Source organism: Esox lucius, chromosome 5 (genome assembly GCF_011004845.1).
Source record: "Esox lucius isolate fEsoLuc1 chromosome 5, fEsoLuc1.pri, whole genome shotgun sequence".
Taxonomy (NCBI): Eukaryota; Metazoa; Chordata; class Actinopteri; order Esociformes; family Esocidae; genus Esox; species Esox lucius.
This window is the reverse complement of record NC_047573.1, coordinates 32356496-32368528: the sequence shown is the minus strand read 5'-3', so window position 1 is coordinate 32368528 and position 12033 is coordinate 32356496. Positions and strand designations below refer to the sequence as shown.

Here is a 12033-nt window from a genome sequence, read left to right as displayed (position 1 = left end):
CTGTTGTCAGGGTTCAAAACAGCCACATCTTCTGAGGGAATGTCATTTATTGAATTGTTATAATATATGTATTATTATATTGTTGTAATATAAGTAGATAATTTAATCAAAGCTATGTGGGTGGCTCAATGTTTTTAGCATCCGCTTCCACTGAACATGTGCGCAATGTTATAGCATGGCGAATTAGGTGATCTGCTCTTTCAGCAAATTTATCAGATGTAAGCAGACAATATCATTAAAAGAATAATGCAATATCGGAAGCAAAGTTATTTGCGGAGTAGCTCTGCATGGTGTAATGCATAATGGAAATAAAACAGTGACCTTTCATCAGAAGGACTGGTAGAAATTCACTCAGTCACTCCACTTACTGCTCACGTTCCGATTCTGTACCCTCCTTCAAAATTGTTCACAATGTTCACTCATCTGGCATTTAAAGTGGAACTGAACTAACTTACCTAATTGGTAAGCATGTTGGGCCATGATCAAGCAAGGCTGGAGGGACGCAATATTCCTTAAATAAGAACTTTGGGGAATCTCGTTATTGCCACTCACCTGCTCGCTCACTCACTCTTTTATGTGTGTTTTTCCAGATGCGGGGCATCCGATAACAGAGATGGAAATGGTGACTGCCCCTTCAGGCAGGAATACACTGACCTCTGTAGCATCATCACCAACACCACTGGCCCTTTCAGTGCCTGCCACCTGCACGCTGACCCCCAGCCATACTTCACTTCCTGTGTCTACGATCTTTGCCAGTACACTTCTGCCAATGGGATGCTATGTTCTGCAGTGGCGACTTATGAGGCAGTCTGCTCCAGCTTGGATGTCAATATCCAAGATTGGCGAACAGCTCTGCTGTGTGGTTAGTGTCCAGTTTTCTCCATACAGCAATGCTCATAAATCAGTGATGCATGCTCAGTGATTATATGTTCTGACAGAATTTGGTATATGTTGGAAACACTACCAAAACTTAACCTACAGTATATTCGTGTGTTTAGATCTCATTTTCACATTCTCAGGGAAATGTTTTTGTTAACCCACATTGATTAAACGAGTGTAAGATGTTTATAGCTATACAGGGACAACATGTTTACTGTTGCCTTGTTTGGTTCACCTTCTGTATCAAATGAACCCAGTAGTTGTTCCATCTATATGGTCCCTTGTATCTTGGTAGAGCATGGCTTGCAACACCAGGGTTGTGGGTTCAATTATAATGGGGGGCCCAGTATAAAAATGGATGCACTCGCTGATTAAAGTCGCAATGGCATATGCTGAATCACTTAAATTTTAATTTTTGCCATGCTGTCCATGTTTCCCTTTCTCTAGCTGATCCTGACCCATGCAATAATCTGGGCTGCACTGATGATGAGTGGTGCGGGGAGAAGGATGGAATCTACGGCTGTTTCTGTAATGAAAACAACCCTCGGCCAAACAACGACAGCTATGGTAAGATTCTCCCTAGCACCTAGCACTGTGCCATCATGACCAACGTGATGCACAGCCTCGTCTCTGCAAATTCACTTCCCTAGGTTTTCAAAAGTACGCAGAACAGTGATGAAGGATACGTGGATTGTCTGTTTACATTCCCCCTTTGTCGGGTCCGACTCTCTCCTCAGATTCATATACGACTTGCTCCAGCAGCTCAGCCAACATGTCTCTGTCCCGTTGCCAGCTCTTTGAGGCTGGTTTCTCCCCTGAGGTCCTGCACCTCACTGACTCCTCCTGCCATGGGACCGTCCGAAATGGACGTGTGGAATTCCGCTTCGACAACGACAACCAACTTTGCGGGACGATTCTTACAGTACTATATTTTTTACTTTTCAATTATGACAATATAATCATGTGGTCTCTTAATGACGTTTTCATAGACAAGCTAAAAGAAAATGCTGAGGCTCTAATGGCTCAAAGGTAAATCACTGCGTTGTAGTACAGCTACTTTATTGCAGCCAGGAGATTAAATACTGACAATGCCCCGTGGCCTCACTTGTGGGGCTGAAAAATGACTGAACAATGTACAGGGCTGGTGCGGTCAGTGGGGTTGGTGTCAACTGAGTTGACTTGCATCGTCACACTCTTGCAACTCCTTGGGTAAATGTAAATGTATTTGTGGTTGTTGGTTGGTGAATGCATTCTCCTCGAGGGAGAAGCTTTGTTGACTACTTCCTGGTTAATGGAGCAGTGTGATAAGAAGCAGAACAGCCAATCGACATGTGCTTTAGAGAAAACAAATCTTGGTATTAACAATAAAAATTGCTGCGATGAGGTAAGATTGTTAAAATGTAATATAATCACTTGCAAAAAATTATTTATTTGGCAGGAAATAATACAATATGACAAGTGAGAGGTTGCAAGTTTATTGTGTTTGTTGCCATAAAAATTGTATTTGCTTTAAAGTTCATGATGGGCTATTTGATTGGAAACAGGTGCATGTTGTAAAAGTGTCTGCATGCAACATAATTTACATATACACTACCGTTCAAAAGTTTGGGGTCACTTAGAAATGTCATTGTTTTCCATTAAATGACTAATATGTTAATTAAAATTACTTTGGAAATTTAGTCATTGACAAGGTCAGGAATAATGTGTCCTTCAAACTTTGCTTTCATCAGAAAATCCTCCATTTCCAGCAAATGCAGCCTTGCAGAAATTTGGCATTCTAACTGTCCATTTGTTAAGGCAATTTGAATTTGTTGGGGCAATTTCACCCCATGCTTCCTGAAGCACCTCCCACAAGTTGGATTGGCTTGTTGGGCACTTCTTATGTACCATACAGTCAAACTGGTCCCACAACAGCTCAATAGGGTTCAAAGTGTGCTGGGCACTCCATTATAGACAGTATACCAGCTGACTGCTTCTTCCCAAAACAGTTCTTGCATAGTTTGGAGCTGTGCTTTAGGTCATTGTCCGGTTGTAGGAGGAAATTGGCTCCAATCAAGAGCCATCCACAGAGTATGACATGGCGTTGCAAAATGGAGGGATTGCCTTCCTTCTTCAAGATCCCTTTTACCCTGTACAAATCTCCCAATTCAACAGCACCAAAGCACCACCAGACCATCACATTGCCTCCACCATGCTTGACAGATGGCGTCAAGTAATCCTCAAACATCCTTTCATTTGGTATGTTTCTAACCAATGTTCTTCTTTGTGATCTGAAAGCCTCAAACTTAGGTTTGTCCGTCCAAGATTGGAAAACGCCTCTGTCCAGTGTCTGTGTTCTTTTGTCCATCTTAGTCTTTTATTTTTATTGACCAGTCTGAGATATGGCTTTTTCTTTGCCACTCTGTCTAGAAGGCCAGCATCCTGGTATCGCCTCTTCACTACTGACATTGGGACTGGTGTTTTTTGGGGACTATTTAATGAAGCTGCCAGTTAAGGAGGTGTCTGTGTCAGTTGCTCAATTGTGCACCAAGGCCTCACACTCCTCTTTCTATTCTGGTTAGAGGCATTTTCGCTGTTCTGTGATGGGAGTAGCACACAGGGTTGTATGAGATCTTCAGTTTCTTGACATGACAATTTCTCACATGGAATAGCCTTAATTTCTCAGAACAAGAATAGACTGATGAGTTTCAGATGGAAGTTCTTTGTTTCTGGACATTAACCAATTAGCCTTTTAAAATAATAAACTTGGATTAGCATTTTGCCTATATAAATATTCCATATAAAAACAGGCGGTTCCTGCTACAATAATCATTTACAAGATTAACAATGTCTACACTGTTATTTCTGATCAATTTGATGTTATGTTAATGGACAGAAATTTGCTTCTCTTTCAAAAACTAGGACATTTCTAAGTGACCTCATGATTTATGTGACAAGACTTTAGTGAGAGAAGATTTCATTGTTTTGGTGCAAATCAATGGATTTTTGTATAATAATGTGTTCTTGGTCAGTGTAGCATAGAAAATGCTCCCCTGGAGAATGTGCTGCTGTAGGCTAGTGGTCCAAAAAGAACTCCTGGTGAGCTCAAGCATTGCACTTATTATATTTATAACAAAGCTAGCACACCTGGATCGATTTGTCAACTAATTATCGCTTGACTAGTTGATTCAGGTGATACATCTAATCCTGCCTGTTGGAAAGTTCTGCCATTAGTTGAAGTTATGTGTTATGGAATTCCTACAAAGGTACATACAGTGGGGCAAAAAAGTATTTAGTCAGCCACCAATTGTGCAAGTTTTCCCACTTAAAAAGATGAGAGAGGCCAGTAGTTTTCATCATAGGTACACTTCAACTATGAGAGACAAAATTTGAAACAAAATCCAGAAAATCACATAGTAGGATTTTGAATGAATTTATTGGTAAATTCCTCAGTAAAATAATGATTTGGTCACCTACAAACAAGCAAGATTTCTCACAGACCTGTAACTTTTTCTTTAAGAGGCTCCTCTGTCCTCCACTTGTTACCTGTGTCAATGGCACCTGTTTGAACTTGTGATCTGTATAAAAGACACCTGTCCACAACCTCAAACAGTCACACTCCAAACTCCACTATAGCCAAGACCAAAGAGGTGTCAAAGGATACCAGAAACAAAATTGTAGACCTGCACCAGGCTGGGAAGACTGAATCTACAATAGGTAAGCAGCTTGGTGTGAAGAATTCAACTGTGGGAGCCATTATACGAAAATGGAAGACATACAAGACCACTGATAATCTCCCTCAATCCGGGGCTCCACGCAAGATCTCACCCCGTGGGGTCAAAATGATCACAAGAACAGTGAGCAAAAATCCCAGAACCACACAGGGGGACCTAGTGAATGACCTACAGAGAGCTGGGACCGAAGTAACAAAGGCTACCATCAGTAACACACTACGCAGCCAGGGACTCAAATCCTGCAGTGCCAGACGTGTCCCCCTGCTTAAGCCAGTACATGTCCAGGCCCGTCTGAGGTTTGCTAGAGAGCATTTGGATGATCCAGAAGAGGATTGGGAGAATGTCATATAGTCAGATGAAACCAAAATATAACTTTTTGGTAAAAACTATACTCGTCGTGTTTGGGGAGAAAGAATGCTGAGTTGCATCCAAAGAACACCATAGCTACTGTGAAGCATGGGGGTGGAAACATCATGCTTCGGGACTGTTTTTCTGCAAAGGGACCAGGATGACTGATCCGTGTAAAGGAAAGAATGAATGGGGCCTTGTATCGTGGGATTTTGAGTGAAAACCTCCTTCCATCAGCAAGGGCATTGAATATGAAACATGGCTGGGTCTTTCAACATGACAATGATCCCAAACACACCGCCTAGGCAACAAAGGAGTGGCTTCCTAAGAAGCATTTCAAGGTCCTGGAGTGGCCTAGCCAGTCACCAGATCTGCATACCAGCAACAGTGTGTGAAAACCTTGTGAAGACTTAAAGAAAACATTTTACCTCTGTCATTGCCAACAAAGAGTATATAAAAAGTTTTGAGATGAAATGTTGTTATTGACCAAATACTTATCTCCCACCATAATTGACCAATTAATTAATATAAAAATCCTACAATGTGATTTTCTGGCTTTTTTTCCCTAATTTTGTCTCTCATAGTTGAAGTGTACCTATGATGAAAATTACTGGCCTCTCTTATCTTTTTAAGTGGGAGAACTTGCACAACTGGTGGCTGCCTAAATACTTTTATGCCCCACTGTACCAAGTGTGCATTGGGAGAACCATTTGGTTTGGGTTTCACTCTTTCACATATCTGTTTTGCCAAGCACTGCTAATTTTGTTGCATTCACTTCACAGAACAATGGTTCTTACTTGATCTATCAGAACTTCATCCGGGGTGAAGTGGAGCACAGCAGAGGGTTGATCAACCGTGAGAGAGAGATCAACATGCGCTTCAGCTGCGAGTACCTCATGTCCCAGTCTTTGTCCATGCCCATGGACCTCAACCCTCTGGAGAGGTCAGAGCCCTCTCTTAAATGGCTTGATTAGAATTGACTCATGAGCCAATCTACTAAACCATCCAATTGTTAACCATGTCGCCTGTTTCATGATATGCTACAGTATGACTGAATCCTGTAACATATCTTCTAAATTTTCAATGCTGAGGGTGCTGGATGCGTTTTAAAGGGACAATTCAAGACACGTGGTGTATCATCGTTTTACAAAAAATTTACTTTTATCCCAGTTATCCTTTTATGTAATTTCCTTTCATGTGCAAACCTTTCCATTGCAATTTACCTGTATTATAAGTGTACTCTAAGTATATGAACACGTTTAGGCCTTAAGTGAATTCTGCCAAATGTTGAATAGTCTTACCTCATCTTCAAATAAGATTATGTTCTTCTGCTCCATAGCGTTGTGACCAAGAGGCTTCCCTCTGGTACAGGCCGCTACCAAATGTGGATAACGCCATACCAGGATGCCGGCTTCCTCCACCCGTTCTCCGGTTCTCATGTCAGTGTGGAGATTGATCAGATGATTTACATTGCTGTTCGAGTAGACGGAGTGGACAGTCGTCAGATCTCCACGGTCCTAGACTCATGTTGGGCCACACCAGTCAACAACCCAGACTACGCTGTCCGCTGGAATCTTATCACTAGAGAGTATGGAGACATTATTTTAGGAAACATTTTAGAATGTTCTGAAGCGAAATGGTGGTTTGTTTTGCAAATGCAAATGTGCAGTAAACAAAAGCAGCAGTGCAACTTTGACCAGAGAAATACCCATTACCAGCTGAAGTAGTTGAGATATTTGATGAATGGTAGACTGTAAAGCTGTCCTAGTGAAAGTAGTAAAAGTAAAATTTGTATATACATTATATTGATAGAACAATTAAAGGACCATTGATATACTAACATAGTGGAGATATGGACCCAAGTTTGACTGCTAAAACAATTCAATGTAACTTCCGTTAATCACCAAAAGGACGATTGGGAAAATCATTTATAATGTATTTGCTCCATTACTCAATCCTTTTCTTCCACCTCTCTCATTTACACCAGGTGCCCTAACCCTGAAGATGGCACGGTGGCACTGATCCAAAACGGTGTCTCTACAACAGCCCGCTTCTCCTTCCGGATGTTTACCTTCACCAGGAATTCATCCACGGTCTACTTACACTGCCAGATCCACCTTTGTCTGCTGCGTGGCAACGACTGCACCGCCGTAAGTGTGCTCCCCGCCCTATGCCACTGTTCCCACTAATGTTTTGGGTTAATGAGTAATCTGGTCCCCTGAGGGTAAACCTGTGAACATTTAGAAAATCTGTGCAACTTCTGGCACGTAATTACAGTGAACACTTAGGCTCTACCAAATTTAAGTTACAGTTTCAGACAATAGCCAATATGTTTTAGTGGTTATTTGAGCATAATTTTTGCCTATAAGTGTTTCCTTCAAACAAAACAATTGGAGCAAATCCAATAGCATTTTCATACAGAAATTGGTTTTGATTCAAGCGAACAGTATCCTTTATGTGGCCTACATTCAATTTGTTTTGGAAGTGAGGAGATCAATTGCTGTAGTTTTGATAGTGAAATGTTTTCCCATTCTTGCTTGATATAGGATTTCAGCTGCTCAAACAGTTGGTGTCTTCTCTGTCATATTTTCGTTTCATAATGTACCAAATGTTTTCAATGGGTAACAGGTTTGGACTGCAGGCAGGCCAGTTTAGCACCCGGACTCTTTTACTAAGGAGCCATGCTGTTGTTGTACATGCAGAATGTGGTTTGGCAAGGCCTTCCCTGAAAAATAAGTAATCTGGATTGCAGCATTTGTTGCTCCAAAACCTGTATATATTGATGTGTCTGAATCGCATCATTTTTCGCCCTTGTCCCCTGCATACAGAGATTTCTGTTTTCACTGACAGTGGTTTTTGGAAGCGTTTCAGAAGTGTTTTCCACTACAGAATTGTGTCTGTTTTTAATGCCCTGGCGACAGAGCCCAACAATCAGAGCCATCCAATATTGGTTTTCGCCCTTGTCCCTTGCATACAGAGATTTCTCTGTATTGTCTGAATCCTTTAATGATATTATGTATCATAGATGATGAGATCCCCAAACTCTTAGCAATGTTACATTAAGAAACGTTATTCTAAAATTGTTGCACTATTTGCCTGTGCAGTCTGTCACAGTGTTGAACCAGCTTCACTTCATTGTCTCTGTTGCCCCTGCACCAACCAGTTTGATCATTTGATATGTTGTTATTGTACTATTTTCTATTGAATATAGGGTTTAAATGATTGCATTCTGCTTTTCTTTGCATTTTACACAGCGTCCCAACTTTTTTGGAAACAGGGTTGTATTTACAGTATATGATCAAACCTTTAATATAGTACCTAACGCTGTATGTACATCCCAACTAAGTTCATTGCTAGCATGGTAATTTGATCAAGTTAAGAGGGTATAGTTACTCTTCCCTCCTAAATGTACACTTGTTGATGCACTAATGGTTGGTGTTTGCCACTGAGGGACAGACTCCCTGAACATTTGTTTGATCACAACTGTTATGTTCACAAAAGTAGGACTCCCGCGGTACTTACATATTTTGTTGAATGTTCAGAATGTTTCAGATGGAATATTTGAATTTAGCAATACTAGATTGGCATTAGCTCAAAGGTCTGTGTTAGATTAAGACTGACACATTTATATTATTGATTTCTTACTCTACATACTACAAAATGTTGTTGAATGAGTAATGTTCTAATACTATGTGATTTGATAAATAAAGTTGATCTTTTCTATTTAAAATGAACCTGTCTTTTCAGCCTCCCATCAATAAATACTTGACAACAGTGTTCCACTATTCATGTGCAGCATGCACGTGCAGCTACAAGCCTGCTAGAGTTACCGGCCGATGGAGAAACATTATCCATCAGAGCGGTGATGGTGAAACCTTGCTGGCTAGTTTAAGATTAAAAAAATCAAGCATAATTTGAATGGCTTTTTGCAGAAATTAGTACATATTGTAATCAAAGACCTTATCTAAATTCCTCCCATCTCACCTAAACAACATTCTCCTTTTGTAAGCGGATTTCAAAAAGCAAAATAAAAGCTAAAAACGATTATGGTTGGAGGCAGCTCTAGCAGTCCATAGCCTACATGTTTATGCAGTCTGCCTTTATTTTCTGTCCTACAGCACTGCTACCCAGGTTACCACGGCAGAGGACGCAGGGATGTTTCCTTCCACGACACCTCTGCCATTTCCATGGGACCTCTTGTTTTGAATGCAAGAGACAGAGGTTGTATTTATCTCAGTGAACTTTAAGTCTTTTAAACAAGATTTAGTTTTATGAACAGAGCACATTATATTTCATATAGAACTAGCTGCACACCTTTATAAAAACATTTCTTGTTTCTGTTTTTCTGTTTAGGATGATTATCTGTTGTACTGATTGCGGATCTGTTCTGATTTCTCTTCAGATACGTGGATTCCCATTACGGACAGGAAGAGTGACGCCCCAGGTCAGATTGGCACTCTGGTGACCCTGCAGCTCTTGGTCCTCCTGAGTGTCACAATGCTGATTTAGCAATAGCATGTATGGGAAACATAGGCTTAGGTCCCGCCACGAACAATTATTTTGTTACTTTAAATTAGGGTGATGGGGTAGATATAAGAATAGATATAGGGGTATTGTCTTACACAATGAAGGGGATCAATCTTTTTTATACTTTTATTCATGGTAACAAAACTGTTTGATTTAAATGGTGACAGTGTTTATTTGCGTTTACAATGAAGGAGATTAACTTTTACTGTAAAATGTTTCATACTAACATTAATTTTTGATTGAAGTGTTGAGGTTAACAATGATGGGAATCAGCCTTTACCGTAATATCATTCATGTCAATAAAAATGATTAAGTTAGTGACAGTGGAAAGGTTTACCTGTCAAATATGCAGTAATAACATGAATTCAATGCAATTCCCTCATGCCAATCAAAATGTAATCCTGTTTAGATTGTTTACAATTAATAAACTATATATTTAATTGCATCTATGACTGACAGCTTCAAGGTCTTAATTTAATTAAGTAATTCTTATATTGTAACTGCTTTGCGTCGAAAGGAGCCAGTTGAGGTGGTTCGGGCATCTGGTAAGGATGCCCCCAGGATGTCTCTCTAGGGAGGTGTTCCAGCCAGGTCCAGTTGGGAGGAGACCTCGGGGTAGGCCCAGGACTAGGTGGAGAGATTATATTTCGACACTGGCCTGGGAACGCCTCGGGATCCCCCAGTCAGAGCTGGCAAATGTGGCTTGGGAAAGGGAAGTTTGGGGTCCCCTGCTGGAGCTGCTGCCCCCGCGACCCTATACCGGATAAGCGGATGACGATGAGATGAGATAACTGCTTGCAATGTTAGAGTAAATTGAGGAACATAGTGCACAAAAACAAAGTAATAAGATACTGCATTTATGTATTCCTAACACAATACAGTTATTGTAATAAATAAGCATATGATGAATTTAAAAGTCGCATTCTTGAATAGTCTGAGTATTGGAACAGCCATTTAACAGCAAGATAAATTACAGTCTAATCAGTAGAGGGCAGCAAAAGCTTGAGTATATTACTGGCAATATATTGTATACAGTATATTAATAGGAAAGTGTGGTGATTTTGCTCTTTTACTAAATTCTCAACTGATCACACATATAACAGTCTTGCATTCAAGTGACTCCTTGTGCCTCCTTCACAACAAGATATTTGATTGAACCTGTATATATTTTGGGAAAATATACATTGAGTACATTGATTAAGAGGCTTATGTGTTCCCCGTTATGTCCAAGCACTTGGAAAGTTGCTAATTGGCCAATGATATTGAGCCCACACAGGCAGGTTTTGCCCAGGTAGAGGCCTGCTTTATCAGGTAGAGGCCTGCTTTATCAGATAGAGGCCTGCTTTATCAGGTAGAGGCCTGCTTTATCAGGTAGAGGCCTGCTTTATCAGGTAGAGGCCTGCTTTATCAGGTAGAGGCCTGCTTTATCAGGTAGAGGCCTGCTTTATCAACAAATATGTAATTGTGATGGTTCACAACAGCTCAGTTTGGGGTTTTGACCCTCTGATCTGATTCCTATACCTTGCTAGGTATTCAGCTCCATTGCCAGTTTTCACACCCATCTTATAGTTACCATTAGTGGTTACTACCATGTGAAATAAATGACAGTAATGTATTGTACATCGGCCATACAGCAGTCTTTCTGTGGTTCAGTTGATTGAGCACAACACTACCAACATCAAGGTTGTGGGTATGAACCTGACTGAGGCCACAAAACAAATCTGTGATAATTATTAACTTTTGAATCTAAACATAGAAGGTAAAACAATGTAGAATATATATAATATATTCACCAAATGGTTAGCTGATGATCAATTACTTATATTTTACATTGAATGAGTACGACACACTCAAATAATGTGTTCCATCTAAAAAGACGCTTCACATGAAATACAAAGTAAATCAATTTTAAGTAATTATCCACAAGGATAAGGTTTTCTTCTCTATTGATAAAATACCTTTTACCACATACTTAAACAGTATCAAAGCAACAATAAAAAACTGTAGGTAAGGTACATTTCTCCAGGACAGAGATCTAGGATCAGCTTTCTTTCCATCAATACTACTCTTACCCATCGAAGTGTGGAACGATGCCCAAATGGCTTGCTGATACTTTATTACAATGATTTTACACATTTCCTATTTGCCGCTTTCATACTTTGTTGCTGTGAATTTAAAATTAAAATGTGTTTTCGTCCACAATTTACATGGATTATATTTTTTACTTCTAGAAAGTAATTTCACAGGTACTCAGATTTTAGTAGGCCTACAATAGAATATCTATAATATATTGTCTTCCCATATAATATAAACGTTATACTATTTAATACCCCTCAGAACTTTTAAGAAATATTACATTTTACAGAGTAATATAGAAATAAACATACATTTCGAATTGGCCCAGAATCTACGGGACTAGACAAAGAAACATCCTAAAAGCATCAATCTAGACTTCATATCGAAGTTGAAAGACCTAGTTGGATAAAAGTTGTGGGGTAGAATTTCCCTTCTTTGTTCGAAACCTTTTTGTTGGGGAAGGGCCAGGAATGGGGAGACAATATTGGCT

General features: G+C 40.0%; 1 protein-coding gene across 1 annotated transcript in view; it reads left to right on the top strand.

The window, feature by feature from the left end:
• LOC105006337 (alpha-tectorin) overlaps positions 1–9919 on the top strand; it is a 46828-nt gene extending 36909 nt beyond the window's left edge. Inside the window, exons 18-25 of the mRNA XM_034292393.1 lie at positions 591–862; positions 1327–1446; positions 1617–1801; positions 5723–5883; positions 6280–6528; positions 6928–7090; positions 9059–9161; positions 9343–9919. Coding sequence (XP_034148284.1) covers positions 591–862; positions 1327–1446; positions 1617–1801; positions 5723–5883; positions 6280–6528; positions 6928–7090; positions 9059–9161; positions 9343–9449 — 1360 coding nt within the window. The 3' untranslated portion in view covers positions 9450–9919. The remainder of the gene's footprint in view (positions 1–590; positions 863–1326; positions 1447–1616; positions 1802–5722; positions 5884–6279; positions 6529–6927; positions 7091–9058; positions 9162–9342) is intronic.
• Positions 9920–12033: the final 2114 nt, after the last annotated feature.